This window comes from Arachis ipaensis, chromosome B8 (assembly GCF_059453495.1).
Source record: "Arachis ipaensis isolate K30076 ecotype BB chromosome B8, ASM5945349v1, whole genome shotgun sequence".
Taxonomy (NCBI): domain Eukaryota; kingdom Viridiplantae; phylum Streptophyta; class Magnoliopsida; order Fabales; family Fabaceae; genus Arachis; species Arachis ipaensis.
The window spans coordinates 96,091,892-96,112,541 of NC_142443.1; the positions used below are offsets into that span (position 1 = coordinate 96,091,892).

The 20,650-nt window shown below is 39.1% G+C and overlaps 3 protein-coding genes and 1 pseudogene across 3 annotated transcripts; all 4 read left to right on the forward strand.

The window, feature by feature from the left end:
• Nucleotides 1–575: 575 nt before the first annotated feature.
• LOC148548914 (uncharacterized) lies at nucleotides 576–7,080 on the forward strand. The gene is made up of 8 exons (XM_088495670.1): nucleotides 576–705; nucleotides 2,625–2,838; nucleotides 3,252–3,358; nucleotides 3,556–5,108; nucleotides 5,247–6,183; nucleotides 6,273–6,401; nucleotides 6,488–6,670; nucleotides 6,758–7,080. Exons 1-8 carry the CDS (start codon nucleotides 576–578, stop codon nucleotides 7,078–7,080), a joined length of 3,576 nt encoding a protein of 1,191 aa, XP_088351796.1.
• A 2,035-nt stretch (nucleotides 7,081–9,115) lies between these two features.
• Nucleotides 9,116–12,880, forward strand: LOC107611170 (uncharacterized). The gene is made up of 3 exons (XM_016313125.1): nucleotides 9,116–9,366; nucleotides 10,278–10,583; nucleotides 12,700–12,880. Exons 1-3 carry the CDS (start codon nucleotides 9,116–9,118, stop codon nucleotides 12,878–12,880), a joined length of 738 nt encoding a protein of 245 aa, XP_016168611.1.
• A 111-nt stretch (nucleotides 12,881–12,991) lies between these two features.
• On the forward strand, nucleotides 12,992–13,465 carry LOC148548915 (2-hydroxyisoflavanone synthase pseudogene; annotated as a pseudogene).
• Nucleotides 13,466–13,927: 462 nt separating this feature from the next.
• Nucleotides 13,928–14,536, forward strand: LOC148548916 (uncharacterized). Its single transcript, XM_088495671.1, has one exon. The coding sequence runs from the start codon at nucleotides 13,928–13,930 to the stop codon at nucleotides 14,534–14,536; it is 609 nt and encodes a 202-aa protein (XP_088351797.1).
• The last annotated feature ends 6,114 nt before the right edge of the window (nucleotides 14,537–20,650 follow it).

Genomic DNA, 20,650 nt, shown 5'->3' on the forward strand with positions numbered 1-20,650 from the left:
AAGATATTATTCCAACCGTTTCTGGTAGATGCGTACACAATGGTGAAATTAGAGAGCTTAAAATTCTTTAGGTGTAAATAAACACAATTGAGGGTTGATAAATACAAATGTCTGCATGAAACTCTTAGAAACGGGGATGTAGATGCTGCAAGGCTTGGCACAAGAATCATTCTTTCCAGTACTTTTACCGGTGGACCAAGATACATGATGAATAATTGTAAAGATGCATTTGCAATTTGTAAATATGCAGGATATCCTAGCTATTTTATCAGTATGACATGTAACCCTGAATGGGATGAGATAAAAAGAGAAGTGACTCCTATTAGATTGAAGGCAGAAGACTGCCCTGATATATTGTGTCGAGTTTTTAAGATCAAACTTGATGGTTTGATTGATGACCTAAAAGAGGAAAAAAATCTTTGGCAAAATTTTGGGATGTAAGTCTGTGTTTATGCAACACCTTATTAAAATCTTATGTTGTAATGTTTTGCTCATTTATCTTTTTTAATTTTTAGATGTTTGCACTATAGAGTTTCAAAAAGAGAGGGCTTCCGCATGTATATATCCTTTTATTCATGAGTAATAAGTTCAAGCCACAAACACCAAATGACATAGATAAACATATAACGGCTGAGATTTCTGATGAAAATGAAAGGTCAAATCTACATGGAGCTGTTCAAAATTACATGGTACATGGTCCATGTGGTCTGTACAACAAGAATTCACCTTGCATGAAGAATGGATCATGTTCAAAATTTTATCCTAAAGAGTTTAGATAGCGAACACTCATTGATGAAAACGGATTTCCCAAATATAGGCATACTGATAACGGTCGAATAGTGAAGAAAAGGGAATACGTACTAGACAATAAGTTCATTGTTCCTTATAATCCAGAAACGTTGCTCAATTTTGGGTGCCACATAAATGTGGAATACACATGCTAAACAAGTTCTATTAAGTATCTGTTTAAGTATGTACACAAGGGCAATGACCGCGTAATGATAGATAAGGATTTATACCAGTTCGAAATTTCACAAAATAATTCCGTTGTTAGTATAGTCCAAACCAATAGTCAATCCTCAACTCAAATTAAATTTTTGGTTTTGTCACATGTACAAACCCCAATGAAAATTAACCGAAGTATTTAAACCTCGAATCGTCTCACAAGGAATTGCAATGAAGTGGTCAATTATTGGCTATGAAGGGGCAAGGGGTTTGATTTTTAATTGGCAAGAAAAATAGATGGTAAGAAAAGTAAATCAAGCAAGTAATTAAAGAAAGCAAGGTAAAGAACTCTTGGCTAAGACATGGAAAATCGAGATCGCCATCCTTGTCAACAAACCAAATATTGATAATTATAAGGAACCGAGCTCATTAAGTCTACTCACTAAAGCCTTAAGTATGTAATATCTACCCCTAGGCTTGGAATACGTCAAATGGCTTGATCAACATCAATCCATAGGTCCCAACCTAGCTACTAATTAGCTTAGTAGTAGGCTAGAGTCAATGGTTATCAAATTGATCCCCAAGGGTTCTCAAATCACCAATTCAATGAGAACCAATGACTCAAGGTCACTCAATCCCCTTAGCTTAGGCTAACAGTAAAGAGAACTACTCAAAAACTAAAGAAAACATTCTATCAAACATCTAGTGTGCAATAAAAGCAAACATCATAAAATGCAAGAATTAATGAAACCCATAACTAACATAAGCAAGAAATCAATAATAACAATGGAAATAAACATAAAAGAGACATGGAAACATAAAATTTCATCAAAAGAAATTAAGATCCGACAATGGTTCATCACATAAAAGAGAGCAAAATAGGGAATTAACACTACAACTAAGAGAATCAAGATGTAGAAACAAGAAATTGTGAAGGAAACAAGATGAAATCATGTAATCAATTTAAGATCCAAAAGAAACTAACCCAACCCTAACCTACTTCTAGAGAGAAGAGGGAGCTTCTCTCTCTAGAAAACTAACTAAAGGCTCATCATGACTAACTAAATGCTCCCCCCTTTGCTCAATCTTCAATTCTGTATCAAATACCCTCAGAAACAAGTTGGATTTGGGCTTGGGCGGCTCAGAAATCGCCCCCAGCGATTTGCTTTTAAGTGGGTCACGTGTGCGCGTCGCTTGGCAATTTTTCCATCCACGCGTACGCGTCATGTGCGCGTACGCGTTGCCATGCGACTCCACAATCCACGCGTGCACGGTTGCTGCGCGTGCGCGTAGGTTGACTTACTCCAAATCCTTGTTTCCTCATGCATTCTCCACTTTGTATGCTTTTCTCTTCGTTTCTTCCATCCAATACTTGCCTTATGGACTTGAAATCACTCAACAAACACATCAAGGCATCGAATGGAATTAAAGTGAACTAAAATCACCAATTTAAGGGCCTAAAAAGCATGTTTTTACACTTAAGCACAAATTAAGAGAGAATTACAAAACCATGCTATTTCATTGAATAAATGTGGGAAAATGTGATAAAATCCCTCAAAATAAGCACAAGATAAACTACAAAATTGGGGTTTATCACGTAACAACTACCCTATACAACGTGGTGATCTGTCAGAAGCCACACAAGTTGTTGACGAAATTAGAAATTACTACGATTGTAGGTACATTTCAGCATGTGAGGCAGTCTGATTTATTTGGATATGAAATCCAAGAGAAAGAACAATTTGTGATTAGACTTCCATTCCATTTGGAAGATGAGCAACCTGTGGTTTATAGTGAAACTTCTAATGTGAATGATATCGTTGAAGGAGCAATATCTCAAGTCTATGTTTTTGGGATGGATGACGGCGAACATGTCATATCCCTATGCTCGAAGTATGACTTATGCTGAGTTTCCAACCGAGTTTGTTTGGAAGGACGATGCCTCAAAGTGGTTTCCTCGAAAGCAAGGTTTCGCAATTGGAAGGTTGACTCATGTACCTGTAGATAATGACGAGTTTATATTCAATTTTGATTTTATTTATTTGATGTAAATTTAAAATCGGTTTAATTACTCTGTTAGTCCCTATAGTTTGGCCGAATTTTTAATTAGGTCCCTATAGTTTTTTTCCTTTTAATTGAGTCCCTAATTTTTTTTGTTTTAATTTGGTCCTTACGGTGACAAGAAACGTTAGGAGTAACGGAATATTCCGTTTCAAAATAGAATATACCCAATTATAAACGTTTTTTGTAATTCTTAGTGTATTTACTTATTATGTATTGTCAAAATTGCCCCTTCCTTAATAAAGGAATAACCCTTCATTTTCACTGAGGCAAAAGAAACCCTTCTTCTTCACTCCCTCTCCGTTTCTGATAGTTCGAGAACGAGTTTGCATTCCACCATTGTATGATCGAGGTTTGTTATTGTCTATCGTCGCTTTCTTTATCGAAGTAGCTACTGTCGTCGTTGTTGCAAAGGTACGAGTTACACCTTTTTTCATTCTTCATTCTTTCAAATGTTGTCGAACGTTATGGCGTTGAAGTCATTATCATTGTTGGTGATGTTTGATTAGGGGATGACTAATCGGCATTTTTCTTTTTTTTGTTGTGTAGCAATGGGAGAATCAGAGTTTACAATAGAGCTCCATCACGGAGGAAAATTTATTGACACGGGTGGTGGACTAGAATATTTAGGTGGGTTGATTGTGGAGGACTTGCATTATGAATTAGATGAATGGTCTCTGCAAGAGATAGTGTTTTTGCTGAAGGGTCTAGGCTACAAGGGTTATGCAAAGCTATGGTGGAACGAACCTGGAATGGACTTGAAGGTAGGTCTGAAAGAGTTGAAGTCAGATGGGGATGCCATTAGAATGGGTAGGGCTTTAGTTGCTGATCCTGTGAAGCATGGTATAGTCTATGTTGTTGATGGTTACAGAGAAGGTAATGGGGTTGAAATCACATCAACGGATCCAGATTATGTCCCAAATGAAGGCGAAGATAGTGGACTGATAGAAGTAGAAGTCGATTCTGAGTTAGAACCTTCTACTGAGGAGGATCGGTTTGATGACAGTGCTGATGATGGTGAACATGAGGATTATTTTGGGTTCGATGTAGAGGATGGTGTTGATGGTGGGCAATCAAATGCATTTGGTGGGATCAATGGCCCGCTAAATCAAGAAGGGACAATAGATAAGGGTGCTGGTGATAATGAAGCTGCTGGAGAGATGGATGAAGAAATTGGAGACATTTCGGATGGTTATAAAACTGAAGACATAGATAGTTACGAGGGAGATTCTGATGACATGATTAAGAAAAAAAGGTTTCCTAAGTATGATGAGGCAGAAATGTGTAGAGAGTATGAGTTTAAGGTTGGGTTGGAGTTCAAAACACTGTCCCAGTTTAAAGATGCAATTAAGGAGCACGCCTTATTGAATGGGAGAGATATTAGGTACAAGAAGAACGACAAGTTGAGGTGTAGAGTAGTGTGTAATGGACAAAAAGGAAAGTGCAGGTGGATTTGCTTTGCAAGTAAGGTAGGAGGATCTGATTGTTTTAGGATAAAAACCTTGAAAGGCAAGCATACCTGTGGGAGGAGTTATACTGGTAGGCTTGCTTCTAGTGAGTGGATATCAAAAAAGATTGTCAACAACATTAGTCGTGGAGAAGATATGCGGCTGGCCACTATTATTCAAGCAATTCAGGATAAATATATGGCAAATGTTAGTGTTGGAAAGGCTTACTGGGCAAGGAGAAAAGCAAAGGAAGAAGTACATGGAAGGGCCATATTACAATATGCCAAATTGAGGGATTATTGTGCTGAGATTTTAAGGGCAAATCCGGGGTCCAAGCTTAATATTATGGTGGATAGGCCATCTTTAACTCACCAACCCCGATTCATGAGGATGTACATGTGCCTGGATTCGGTGAAGCAGGGCTTCTTGGCTGGTTGTAGGCCGATCATAGGAGTGGATGGGTGTCACTTGAAAGGGGACCATGGTCAACAACTACTAGTTGCAGTAGGCAGGGATCTTAATGATAATTACTTTCCAATTGCGGTTGCAGCAGTGGAAGTGGAAACAAAGGACAGCTGGGGATGGTTTCTTGATTTGTTGTTGGATGATATCGGCTCTGCAAGAAGATGGGTTTTCATGTCAGATCAACAAAAAGTAAGGATAATAGGACTTATGATAGTAAATATGTCATTGAATAATATGAATTATGATTCTAACTATGTCATTGAATAAGCATTGTTCTTGGCTGATTGAATATTGATACTGGATACTGCTGCTTTTTTTTATATATAGGGATTGATGCAAGTTTTTGCTGAGATGGAACCTTCTATTGAGCATAGATTATGTTTAAGGCATCTCTATGCCAACTGTAAGAAGGCATATGGTAGAGGGACAGTTTTGAGGGATCTAATCCTATCCATTGCTAAAGCCACCGATGAGGAAGAGTGGGAGAGAAGAATGAATCTGCTCAAGGAAAAAAATAGAGATTGTTATGATAAACTGATGGGAGTAGACCCAAAGTTGTGGACAAAGAGCCATTTCACGTTTATGGCAAAGAGTGATATGCTAATGAATAACATATCGGAGGCTTTCAATGGCAGGATCCTTGAGGCAAGAGACAAGCCCATTCTGACGATGTTTGAGTGGATTAGATGCTACTGGATGTCAAGATTTGCAGAGAAGAAGAAGAAGGCTGAGAAGTATGAAGGATCCATTCTTCCTAAACCCAAAAAGAGGTTGGATGTCATTGCAACAAGAAGTATGGAATGGCAAGCTAGATGGGCAGGCGATCTGAAATTTGAGGTACATCACAAAAATAGGATGATCATGGAAAGGTTTGTGGTGGATTTGTTAGCTGGTACTTGCAGCTGTCGATTTTGGGGTTTAAGTGGCATGCCATGCCCTCATGCATGCAGTGCCATCTTTGAAAAGGGTGATAATCCCGAAGAGTATTGCAGCAACTACTATAGTCCAGGAGCTTACCTTGCAACCTATGAAAAATTAATTGCTCCAATTAATGGAGAGAACATGTGGCCAAAAGTGAACTGTGATACCATCATACCCCCAGTTTTCAGGGTTAAACCTGGTCGACCAAGAATGGTGCGGATTAGAGAACCCGATGAAAATAGATCGCAAACAAAGTATAGAAGGACGGGTACCTCTGTGACTTGCAGCAACTGTGGCCAGTATGGACACAACAGGAGGCACTGCCCAAATCCTATTCTCTCAGGTAAATCTTGTTTTGTTGTTGTTACATAATTGTTGATTGTACCAGTTCTTTTCTGTAATGTTGTCTTGATTCTTGGGAACTTGCATTAGCTCCTGAACCTGCTGCTGCTGCATCTAATGGTGCACAAGATGCTGGAGCTGCTTCAAGGGGGAGAGGCAGAGGAAGGGGTGCGGGACTGGGTAGAGGAAGGGGCAAAGGAAGAGGAACTACTGTCACAGGTACTTGTAGGATTTGTTGGTGGTACTAGAGGATTGATAATGTTCTATTATGAAATGAATTAACCATTACACTTTTGTTCCATCAGCCTCTGCACCAACAACTGCTGATGCTGAATCTGCTGCTAGGAATGACGCTGCTGCTGCTGAATCTGGTGCTGCAAATGGCTCATCTGCTACTGTTACTGAATTAGTTGCTGGATCTGCTGCAAGGGGAAGAGGCAGAGGAAGGGGTGTTGGACTTAGCAGAGGAAAAACAACTAGTTTCACAGGTATAACTATATTTTGCTATTCCATACTACATAATTGAAAGGATTTAGTGATGGAATGATTTAAAAATTTAGCTGTTGTTGCATTAGCCCCTGCACCAAATACTCTTGCTGCTGAATTTAGATCTACAACTGTGTCACCTCTTACTGGATCTGGTTCTGCAAATGACTCACCCCTTGCTGGATCTGGTGCACCTGCTACTGGAGCTGCTGCAAATCCTCCACATACACCAGCAACTCAACCAACTCCCTTCATTGAACCACTCATTCAGCCAACTCCACAAGTAGCACCAGTTACACAGCCTTTGCCTAAGACTAGGACTTTTGGGATGAGAAGAAGTGAAAGATTGAAGTTGGGAAGAACAAAGGGAGCAGCCAAACCTGCTGAACACATAGACCTCACGGATGATTGAAGCTTTTAGGGTTATGTAGCTCCTCCTACTATGGATTTATGTAGGGCTTTTTTGTGTATTATAGTCTACTGTGGAAGTATTTTGGTATTGGAAACATAACTTTTTTAGTTTATTTTGCTTTGTGGTGGACCACTTTTGATAGTTCATTTTAGGTGGAGCATTTATCTGGTCTCTAGTGCAACTTGGATCTACTAAACTTATGTAATGTGTGGAATACTCTAAGGACCACTTTTGTGAATTATATTATGCTAATGATGCATCTGTGATTGGCTGATAGCAGTTGTTTTTAGTTGTGTATATTTTCATTCAATATCACATTATATTTATAGTAGCAAACAAAAAAAAATTCATCCATTCAATCTAAATAATTTAACATACACTTCACAATAACTGCTCTTTTTAAAGCCAACATTGACCACTTCATCAATAAACTTTACCACATAGCACTGCAACTATTAGGATTACACAACAAAAAAAAAATATCATCTGCATCTTGGTCTGCTTCTTCATATTTTCTTCCAACTTTCGAAGTTTCTCCTGGACCGAATTCAACTCTACACAGATTCTTCCAACACAATCATCAACTTCTCCAATATCCACCTTCAACCTCTCTGTGTCAACACTAAGTCTATCAACCCTTCTTTCTTGTGCATTTTCACCCCTAATTTCACCCTCTACCTGACCAGAGTGATACTCTGAAGACAATAAGCAAGCATCACGAACCTTCTTTTCTTCATCAACCCACTCAAAAAATTTGCATCTTCTGCTTGGGCAAGACATGAACCTTCTGTTTGGATTCTTGGGTGTATTAGAACTTTTCAGAATCAGAGAGTCTCCACAGAAGCAACGACTCCTCCTCTCCTTCTACTTCAACCACTCACCTTTCATATCATCTTCATTATCAATCCACTCGAAAAAACTGCACCTTGGCACTCGTCCACAAGCTACATACCTCCTTCCATGGCTGGCCACTTCAGAAGAAGACAGAACAACAACTGCCTCCCCACAGTAACACAAATGTCTTTTCTTGTTGACAGTTCTTGAACTCGATATTCTCGAAGAACGTTGGGTGGAATCCATGCAAGATGAGAAAATTTCAGCAAGAAATCAGAAGAAAGGGAGAAGAGGAGAACGATGAACAGAATACGATTCTGGAGTTTCAGGATAGGCCAGGGATTATGTAGGGTTAGACACAAGGGTATTTTCGTAACTTTAACACAGGTCAACGTTTTATTTAACGTTGACTGCGAATAAGGACCCAATTAAAACAAAAAAATTGGTATAAGGACTCAATTAAAAGGAAAAAACTATAGGGACCTAATTAAAAATTCGGCCAAACTATAGGGACTAACAGAATAATTAAACCTTTAAAATCTTAACAGCATGTACCCCACGCCCATTTTATTCAATTTATCTACACTAGAAAACAAATGTTCAAATAACTTTTAGCAGTTATAATCTGTAGATTATACAATTTTAGAATTGTTCTATATTTTTTAGAAAAAATAATCTTATGCGAATGTGTAGCTACATAATAATTGAAATCGCGTAGCCTAATCCATTTAGCAATTTAAAAGTGGGATTTTAACCAAGTTTTTTGCAGCAAATACCGAAGAATATTACCAACCACTTCTCTTGAATACTCAAAGAGGATGTATAAATTTTTGAGATATAAGAATAGTAGGAGGAACAATTTATGCTACGTATAGAGATGCATGCTTCGTCTTTGGACTCTTGAAAGATGACAGAGAATTCATGGATGCAATTAAGGAAGCAAGCTCGTGGGTCTCAGGATCATATGTTAGAAGGTTATTTGTCATTCTATTAACATCCAACAATATCTCAAGACCGGAACATGTTTGCCTGTCTGGGATAGATGTTGGCATGAACTCTCAGATGATAGTTTGTATCGACAGAGAACTGTGATAAACATGAGGGGTGAGTTTTTATAATTGCAATTATAAAAGTTCTTCATTATTGATCATTTTTAGTTTGATTGAATTTTTACAGTATCGTATAATATGCTGAGTTAACCATGTCAGATGATGAGATTAATCAGTTGTGCTTAATGGATATAGACAAGATCTTACATTCCTATGGTAAAACCTTAAAAGACTATCCTCCTATGCCTTTAGCAACCGAAGTTGATAGTTCTTTGTTAACCAAAAGGGTTATCAGGGAAGAGCTAAACTTTAATAGGGATGATTTAAATAAAAATACCTCAGACATGTTAGCCATCACACCACCTGAGCAGAAATATGCATTCGATAAAATTGTTACAGCTGTGTATTGTGATGAAGGGATTTTTTCTTTGTGTATGGTCATGGGGGTATTGAAAAAACATTTCTCTGGAACCTTATGGGGGTACTAGAAAAACATTGCTTCAAGTGGTATTGCATCTTTACTTCTTTCCAATGGAAGAACGGCACACTCAAAATTCAAAATACCGCTGAATATAACTGAGGATTATGTATGTTACATCAAACCTGGTTCTCCTCAAGCAATGTTATTGAAAGCCAAACTTATAATTTGGGATGATGCTCCAATGGTTAGTAGGTACTGCTATGAAGTGCTTGATAAATGCTTAGGTGATATCATGAGGTTTTCTCCAACATATAACAAAGATTTGCCCTTTGGAGGAAAAGTGGTTGTACTAGGTTGAGACTTTAGACAAATTCTTCCTGTCATTTCACGAGGATTGAGACAAGATATCGTTCATTCAACCGTGAATTCATCTTACCTTTAGAAGTTTTGTCAGGTGCTCAAACTAACAAAAAATATGAGACTCTCTTTAGGGACGACTGCTTCAGATCAAGATGAGACAGAGCAATTTGGTGAGTGGTTATTGAAAGTTTGTGATAGTCTAATATGTGACAATATGGATGGTGAATCTGAGATATGTCTTCTAGGAGATATCGTTATTCCTTCTTTAGACCAGGCATTTGATGAGTTGGTTCATTTTTCTTATCCAAATATTTTGGATAACATGTTCTTAAAGAATTTTTTTCCAAAGCAAGAACTATACTGGCTCCCACGCTGGACATCGTTGAATAGGTCAACAACCACTTGATGGCTATCATTCTTGGAGGGAAAAAATTATATCTTAGTTCGGATTCGATTTGTATAGATGAAGGGAATATAGAGAGTCAACTAGATCTCTATTATCCTGAATTATTAAATAACATAAATTGCTCTAGTTTGCCTCCACATAAATTAATACTCAAGGTTGGTGTTCCGGTGATGTTATTGAAGAATATTGACCGATCCAGTGGTCTTTGTAATTGTACAAGGCTACAAGTTAGGAAGCTTGGAAATTATGTCATAGAATGTGAAGTCTTAATGGGTAACAATATTGGTCATATTGCTTTGATTCCAAGAATGAATATGGTACCAACAAATGAAACCGTCCCAGTTAGATTCCAACGAAGACAGTTTTCCATAATAGTATCGTTTGCCATGACAATTAATAAGTCTCAAGGACAAACTTTATCTCATGTTGGATTGTACTTGTCCAAACCAGTTTTTACACATGGCCAACTATATGTGGCACTTTCAAGAGTTAAGAGTAAGAGAGGTTTAAAAATTTTACTTATGAAATCACGTAGAAATGTTTGCAAATTCAACCATCAATGTTGTTTATAGAAAAGTCTTTTAAAAAATAGGATTCTAATATAAATATTTTAATTTTATTTTAAATTATGTATCAATGTATAATTATTTTACTTAAAAAAAAGTGTAAAATGATTATTATTCACCATTTTTAAGTTAAACTTTGATTTTGAAAATAATTTTATAAATTTCTTAACATAATAATTATTTTGTTTCTTTTTTAAAAATATCCAAACATATAATTTTTTTTTACTTTTATAATTTTTTCCGTGCTGAGCACGGGTTCATACACTAGTATTATATAAAAATTGGATTTTTATACTTAATGATGGAGCTGACGTGGCATATTTTTTAGAGTATTTTCTGGTTTATTTTTTTTAATTCCTTAAATACAATTCATTATGATGAGCTAATTATATCAACTAATTGATCTGATTAGATATTTAAGTATCATACTAATTATATCAACTAATAGATCTGATATTTAATTGATTATTTAATTATGGGCAGACATAACTTCTTCTTGAAGATATTTTTCAATTTTATTTTTTTGATTGATTAAACTAAATATCAATTATAATCCATTGTAAATAACCCATTTATTAATATGCTAATATTAATCTAAGTCATTAATATTTTTTTTTCATGAAAATAATAATGTTTTACGTTAGCTTTAAATTTTTGCTATTACTATATTAAACTTAATTTATCATTGTGATTTGATTTTTCAATTATGCGATATGATTAATATTCAAAAGAATAACGTGAATTTTTTTTTGTAAATTTCATTAAATACATAATTTTAATTTTTTTACATATAATTTTAAGTTTTCATTACTATTTAACACTCCTCATATCTTTCATTTTTTTAGATGATTCTTTTGTTTTCTTTCGCTCTCTAAAATGTTCAAATAATATTTTGTATTTTATATTTTTCTATATTTTATAATTTATTTATTTTCTAACATTATTCTTTAAGACTTTATATGATTTTATTTTATTTTATTTTATTTTTAATTAATTTTTGATATTTTTCTCCTAAAAAAATATCAAGGTCCTTTAAAATAAATAAAATATTTGTATAAAGTTGTTTGACGTATTTTATTTAATTTTTTATGCTAATTTTAATTTTCTATTCATTCTACTAAACTATATTTAGTACTTTTATTTTATAGACTTTGTAGGTCCTTTGTTCCTTTTGATTAAAAGATAATAATAATATTTTTTTCCATTTATATTTTGTATTTTTTATTTGTTTTATATTTTTATTATTCTTCATACAATTTATAAAATATTTACTTTTATCCTACTATACATAAAATTTTCGTTTTTATTCTTCATTCTTCATGTTATTGATCTTATTTATATAAATAATTAAAAATACTCGGTGATATAAAAAAAATTTATGTGATATAATCTAAAATTTCTAGCATTAAAATTAGATATCTATCTTTTAGATATTCGAATATTGCAGTATTTCAATTTATTATTGTTCCAAACCCGATCTCCGGTCCTTCCTCGGAACGGTCATTAAACCCGGCATGTGATGAGACGTCCAAACAATGCGCTTCTCGCCTGACCATGAAACAGCCATGAACTCCCCGAATTCCCGACCTCGACCGAAAAAATCAAACAACGATCTCCTTGCCAAACCACAACGGCGAGGAAAATGTTCCTCCAACAATGAGACCGAGCACCCTCACTCTCTCGCTCCGAGGGCAACTGTTACGGATCCGGCCCACGACTTTCACACCTGGAACAGTCTCCAAACCCGGTTACCCGGATCCGAACCGCTTCACCCTTCTAGAAGGCCCGGAATCGGCCCACTAGAGCTTCTAACCAACAATCAAATTCAAATACCTCCCTTATCTTAACCAGATAAGATAAGATAAGATAATTACCATCACCTATATAAAGGGGAGCCCCAAGCCCCCTCAGGTAGGCCATTCACTCTTCACACCTTTTACCTCTTAGATCCATTCTGACTTGAGTGTTGGAGTGTCTTTGCAGGTACCACCCCCATTGCTCTAGTCAAATAATCTGGCATCCGCTTCCACCTTCAAGTTTCCGATCTATCTCTCAACCCGTACCGGAGGCATCCAGTACATTGGCACCGTCTGTGGGGACTTTGCAACGTCGTGGCGGCATGGCGGATAACCCAGAAGAGCAATCCTCAAATTCACTCACTTGATTTCTTGCTTGTAACTGAGAGCAAAAAGAAATAATGTTTCTTTAACTTGCATCACCTTCTTAGTAATAACACACATTCGCCCTACTCCAACGGCGAAATCCCAAAGGAACAATGTTTTTTCGACTTGCAATCACCTTCTTAGTGATAACACTCTTTATGCACCTTCGTCCTACTCCAACGGTGAAATTCCAAATCCTCCAAGCCCAAAGTCTCGCCTCCCTTTAGTGGGACACCTCCACCTCTTGGACCCTCTCATTTACCACTCCCTCATCCGTCTCTCCAAGCGCCATGGCCCCATCTTTTCCCTCTACTTCGACTCCATGCCCACTGTGGTTGCTTCTTCTTTTGAACTCTTCAAGCTCTTCCTCCAAACCCACGAGGTCACCTCCTTCAATACCAGGTTCCAAACCTCTGCCATCCGCCGCCTCACCTATGACAACTTTGTCGCCATGATCCCCCTTCGGACCTTACTGAAAATTCATAAGGAATCTCATCATGAACGACCTCCTTGACGCCACCACCGTGACCAAGCTCAGACCTCTTAGGAGCCAAGAGATCAAGAAAGTTCTCAAGGTTCTTACATAGATGCGGGAGACTACCAAATCGTGGCGGCATGACGGAGAACCTCAAGGACCAATCCTCCAGCCAACACCCCAACTCAAACCCACGAAGCCCAACTCCCGAACTCCAAGATAACACTCCTTCCACCCACGGGAGGATAACAAGTGTAGCACATCGCCAGCCAATTCCAACCCAACAATAACCAAGAGAGGACAATCGTCCTCCCACTGAAGCCCAGCCACTCGACGGCCTGGGAAATAAGGTGGTCCAGATAATCCAAGAGCTGTCTCTCAGGGTGCAAAATCTCAAAGGCCGAGTTACATCCAAAGAATGGTACCACCCAGAGCATGCAAGCCAAGCGACCTCCAGGACCTAATCTCACTGTGATACCAGGAACACCAGGCCGCCTGAGCAACGACACAGCAAAAGACACGATCGCAGTGTCACTCGCGACCCAGGACACTGACGCAACACGGAGGATGACCGATGACATCGGGAAGCCAAGCGCACAAGAAGCGAGCACGTGATAATGGGGCCACCCCCTTCACGGAGAATATCCTAAGAGCAAAACTCCCCAAGGGCTTCAACAAGCCCACGAACATGAAATATGACGGAACTAAAGATCCCCAGGAACACCTGATGGCCTTCGAGGCCAGGATGAACCTGGAAGGGGCCGCCAACGTGATCCAATGCAGAGCCTTCCCGGTAATCCTGGCTGGACCTAAGATTAAATGGTTCAAAGCCCTCCCAAACGAGTCCATAGCCAGCTTCCACGATATCACCAGAAAGTTCATGGCCCAGTTCACCACCAGAATCACCAAAGCTAAACACCCCATTAGCTTGCTCGGAATCACCCAAAGACAAGACAAATCTATGAGAAAATATCTGAACAGATTCAACGATGAATACCTGACGGTCGACGGACTCACGGACTCAATCGCGAGCCTCTGCCAGACCAATGGGCTTATGAATGAGGACTTCCGAAAGTATCTCACCACGAAGCCAGTCTGGACTATGCACGAGATTCAAAGTGTCGCTAAGGATTACATGGACGATGAGGAGGTGAGCCAAGTCGTGGCGGCCAACAAACGGTAGAACGGCAGTACGGCACCTCGCTAAAACCCCCCACCAAGAGAAAACCAAAAGGAACATCACAAACTGACAAATGCAAATCGACCCCCCAGAATCGGGAAATTCTCAAATTACACCTCCTTGTCAGCTCCCATCACCAAGATCTACCACCAAATAGCTGACCGAGGCGTCTTTCCAAAGGCCTGGCCACTTAAAGAAAGAACGAGTGGCAACAAGAGCTTATATTGCGACTACCACCAAGGATATGGGCACAAAACACAGGACTGCATCAACTTAAAAGATGCTCTGGAGCAAGCCATACGAGACGGAAAGCTCTTCGAGTTCGGCAAGATCGTCAGGAAGCCGAAGCGCACAGAAAGAGACAGATCGCCAGAGAAGGAAGGACGCAACCCAAGGACACAAAGACAAGCTGATAAACCCCGATTTCGTGGTTTATCTTGTTCTTATTTTAGGGGATTTTACCACCTTTTCCCACATTTATTCAATGAAATAGCATGGTTTTATAATTCTCCCTTGAATTGTGCTTAAGTGTAAAAACATGCTTTTTAGGCCCTTAAATTGGTGATTTTGATTCACTTTAATTCCATTCGATGCCTTGATGTGTTTGTTGAGTGATTTCAGGTTCATAAGGCAAGTATTGGATGGAAAAAATGAGGAGAAAAGCATACAAAGTGGAGAATGCATGAGGAAACAAGAATTGGGAATGCATCGATGGGCACGGATGCGTACAAGGCGCGCACGCGTAGAAGTGATTTTGCATAGAGACGCGCATGCGTACATGCCGCGTACGCGCGGATGAAGAAACAGCCAATCGACGCGCACGCGCACATGGCGCGTACGCGCCGATACTCGCACGTGACCCACTTAAAGGTAAAACGCTGGGGGCGATTTTTGAGCTGCCCAGGCCCAAATCCAACTTGTTTCTGAGTATATTTCATGCAGAATTAAAGTCCAAGAAAAGGGGAAGGGGGCAATTAATTAGTCAACATGAGCCTTTTGTTAGTTTTCTAGAGAGAGAAGCTCCCTCTTCTCTCTAGAATTAGGTTAGGATTAGGTTAAATTGTCATAGATCCATGTTTAATTCTTTGCTTTCATCTTGTTTCTTCTACAATTTCTCATTTCTACATCTTGATTTTCTTAGTTGTAATGTTAATTTCTCAATTTGCTCTCTTTTGTGATGATGAACTCATGTTGGATTTGGTTTACATTTAATGCAATTTGATATTGATGTTTCTTTTATTGATGCATTAAGTTGTTGATTTACTCTCCTTGCAATTGGTAGTTGTTAGATTTTATTATTCTTGCATATTTACCATGCTTTCCTTTATCACCCACCAAGTGTTTGACAAAATGCTTGGTTGGGCTTTAGAGTAGATTTTTGAGCATTCTTGGCTTGGAAAGAGTAATTAGGCAATCTTGAGTCATGAAAACCCAACCTATGTTGGTGATCGAGAATTGTTAGTTAATATCATTCCCATTGACTCTAACCTCTTACTAACCCAATTAGTGAGTTGATTAGGACATTTGGATTGAGATTAGCTAATCTTGTTAGACTTTCTCTCATGGAAGATAACCTATATCTTCTTCCATCATTGGGGATGACGTAATAAGATAATTTCTTGTTAAGCATTGCTATGATTAATGACTAGGATAGAAAGCCTATGATCTCAAACCTTGCCACGAATGTCTCTTCTTATTAATTACTTCTTTTATTGCACTCTTTACTCTTCTTGTCATTTATTTTATTGCCCCTTCTATCAACAAACCCCCATTGTTCTTCATAGCCAATAATTGACCACTTCATTGCAATCCTTGTGAGACGACCCGGAGTCTGAATACTTCGGTTAATTCTTAATTGGGGTTTGCACTTGTGACAAAACCAATATTTAATTTGATGCGATGTTTGTTTGTTGGTTTGGAGCTATGCTTACAACGAAGTAATTCCCTTCTTTAGGAAGAAAATCTATACCATCGAGCAAATCTAAGCCATCACAAGCCCCCCGGGGAAAGTCCAGAAATAGACCCGACCATAGTCGTCAACGTCATAATGGGCAAGGATACACCGAAAAAGTCGAAATCGGCACTAAAAAAGGACCTCAAGGTCCTGGCAGTCAGAAACCAAACCCCGGCAATCATCACCAGTAATGCGATAACATTCTCCCCCGAGGACTGCCAATACGGCACCTCGGCGAAAGATACCCCATTCGTTACCTCCGCAAAGATAGGAACCGGGCTGGTCAGAAGAATACTGGTCGACACAGGAGCAGATTCCAACATCCTCTTTAGGGGAGCCTTCGACAAACTCGAGCTCCGAAACGAAAACTTACAAACCTACCGTAATGGGGTAACTGAGCTTGGGGATAACTTCCTTCAACCGGACGGCACCATCACACTTCCCCTTACCATCGGAGCCGGGAACCAAAGAAAGACCATCCTCTCTGAATTTCTCATTCTCAAGAACTCCATCGCCTACAACATTATCCTCGGGAGAAAGACTATTAACAACCTCTCGGTGGTCATCTTCACCAAATTCTTACTCATGAAGTTCCAAGCCGACGACGGCATTATCGGCACAATACACGGAGACTGGGAAGTGGCGGTAGAGTGTGAGAACACTAGCTCGGCCCTCCACAAGAGATCCCGAGATGTAGCAGGCATCTTCTTTGCCGACCTCGAAGCATGCCAAGTCCAAAGTCTGCACAGAACCATGCAAGGAAAAACCTACTGAGTTTTTGGCGCAGTTCTTGTAAATTGCTGACACAGTGCGTGACAATGAGGTAGATTAGGATGTATACAGGCTGTTACTATTTCCGTTTACTGTAAAAGATCAAGCTAAGAGGTGGTTAAATAACCAACCCACAGCAAGTATAAGAACATGAAAACAGTTATCAGACAAATTCCTGAATCAATATTTTCCTCCAAAAAGGATGACACAGCTAAGGCTGGACATCCAAGGCTTTAAACAAGAGGATGATGAATCCCTTTATAACGCCTGGGAGAGGTACAGAGGGATGCTAAGGAAATGCCCCTCTGAAATATTTTTAGAGTGGGTGTAATTAGACATCTTCTACTATGGGCTTACAGAAAAAGCTCAGATATCTCTAGACCACTCAGCTGGTGGATCTATACACATGAGAAAGACTATTGAAGAGGCTCAAGAGCTTATTGATATAGTTGCTAGAAATCAGCATCTGTACATAAGTAATGAGTCCTCCATGAAAGAAGAATCTAAGGCAGTATCAATTGACTTTAGTCCTCAGGAACAAGTTGCTGAACTCAATCATCAACTATCTTCTATAACAAGGCAGTTAGCAGAATTTAAGGAGATGCTACAAGAAACCAAAATTGCTAACAAGGATATGGAATCACAATTGAATCAGACAAAACAGCAGTTATCAAAATAGATAACAGAGGAGTGCCAAGCAGTTCAATTAAGAAGTGGAAAAACATTAAATACCTCAACTCAAAGCAGCAGAAAGCCAAGAAAAGAACAGCTGACAGAGGATGAGCAACCTGCTACCCAAAATCCCTCTGAGGACAGTAAGAGCTCAGAGAGGAACAAGTCTGGCATTCAAACGCCAGAAAAGGGTGAAAAATTGGTGTTAAACGCCCAATCCATGTCCAGTTCTGGCGTTCAAACGCCAGAAAAGGATAGTAATCTGGCGTTAAATGCCCAATCCATGTCCAGTTTTGGCGTTCAAACGCCAGTGAGGGATCAGACACCTGCAAGTGCTGATAATAACTCCCTCAAGAAGGCTTCTCAACCTGCCTCTGTAGGAAATAAACCTGCAGCAACTAAGGTTGAAGAATATAAAGCCAAAATGCCTTATCCTCAGAAACTCCTCCAAGCAAAACAGGATAAACAGTTTGCCCACTTTGCAGACTATCTTAGGACTCTTGAAATAAAGATTCTGTTTGCAGAAGTACTTGAGCAAATACCCTCTTATGCTAAGTTCATGAAAGAGATCTTAAGTCATAAGAAGTATTGGAGAGAAACAGAAAAAGTTTTTTTCACTGAAGAATGCAGTGCAGTCATCCTAACAAGCTTACTAGAAAAGCTTAAGGATCCCGGAAGCTTTATGATACCATGCACATTAGAGGGTACTTGTACCAAGACAGCCCTATGTGACCTTGGGGCAAGTATCAATCTAATCCTTGCATCCACTATCAGAAAGTTTGGCTTGACTGAAGAGGTCAAACCAATCCAGATATATCTTCAACTTGCTGATAGCTCCATTAAATACCCATCAGGCATAATTGAGGACATGATTGTCAAGGTTGGGCCATTTTCCTTTTTCACTGACTTTGTAGTGCTGGAAATGGAGGAGCACAAGAGTGCAACTCTCATTCTAGGAAGACCTTTCCTAGAAACTGGACGAACCCTCATTGACGTCCAAAAAGGGGAGATAACCTTGAGAGTCAATGAGGATGAGTTTAAGTTGAATGTTGTCAAAGCTATGCAGCATCCAGACACATCAAAAGACTGCCTGAGCGTTGATATTATTGACTCCCTGGTGGAAGAGGTCAATATGACTGAGAGTCTCGAATCAGAGCTAGAGGATATTTTTAAAGATGTTCAGCCTGATATGGAGGAACTAGAGAAAATAGAAGAACATCTGAAGACTCCTCAGGAAGAGGAGAAGCCTCCTAAACCCGAGCTCAAACAACTACCACCATCCCTAAAATATGCATTTCTGGGAGAAAATGACACTTTTCCCGTGATAATAAGCTCTGCTTTAGAGCCACAGGAAGAGAACGCACTAATTCAGGTGTGAAAGACACACAAGACAGCTCTTGGGTGGTCCATAAGTGATCTTAAGGGCATTAGTCCAGCCAGATGCATGCACAAAATCCTATTGGAGGATGATGCTAAGCCAGTGGTTCAACCACAGAGGCGGCTAAATCCCGCCATGAAGGAGGTGGTGCAGAAAGAGGTCACTAAATTACTAGAGGCTGGGATTATTTATCCTATTTCTGATAGCCCCTGGGTGAGCCATGTCCATGTTGTCCCCAAGAAGGGAGGAATGACAGTGGTTCATAATGAAAAGAATGAACTGGTCCCTACAAGAACAGTTATAGGGTGGCGTATGTGTATTGACTACAGAAGGCTCAATACAGCCACCAGGAAGGATCATTTTCCTTTACCATTCATAGACCAGATGCTAGAGAGACTAGCAGGGCATGAATACTACTACTTTTGGATGGCTATTCAGGTTACAACCAAATTGCAGTAGATCCTCAGGACCAAGAGAAAATAACATTCACATGTCTATCTGGAGTGTTTGCCTACAGAAGGATGCCATTTGGTCTGTGCAATGCACCTGCAGTCTTTCAGAGGTGCATGCTCTCTATCTTCTCTGATATGGTAGAGAAATTTCTGGAAGTCTTCATGGATAACTTCTCAGTATTTGGAGACTCATTCAACTCCTGTCTTGACCATCTAGCACTTGTTCTGAAAAGGTCCCAAGAGACAAACTTAGTTTTAAACTGGGAAAAATGTCACTTTATGGTGACTGAAGGAATTGTCCTTGGGTACAAAATTTCGAACAAGGAAATAGAGTTGGATCAAGCTAAGGTAGAGGTAATTGAAAAATTACCACTACCTGCCAATGTTAAAGCAATCAGAAGCTTTATGGGGCATGCAGGATTCTACAGGAGGTTTATAAAGAATTTTTCAAAAATCACAAAACTTCTGAGTAATCTGCTAGCTGCTGACACACCATTTGTCTTTGACACAGGGTGTTTGCAGGCCTTTGAGACTCTGAAGGCTAAGTTGGTCACAGCACCTGTCATTTCTACACCAGACTGGACATTACCATTCGAATTAATGTGTGATGCTAGTGACCATGCTATTGGTGCAGTATTGGGACAGAGGCATGACAAGCTTCTGCACGTCATTTACTATGCTAGCCGTGTTTTAAATGATGCGCAGAAAAATTACACAACCACAGAAAAGGAATTGCTTGCAGTGGTTTATGCCATTGAGAAGTTTAAATCTTACTTAGTAGGATCAAAAGTGATTGTGTACACTGATCATGCTGCTCTAAAATATCTCCTCACAAAGCAGGATTCAAAACCCAGACTCATAAGATGGGTGTTGCTTCTGCAAGAGTTTGA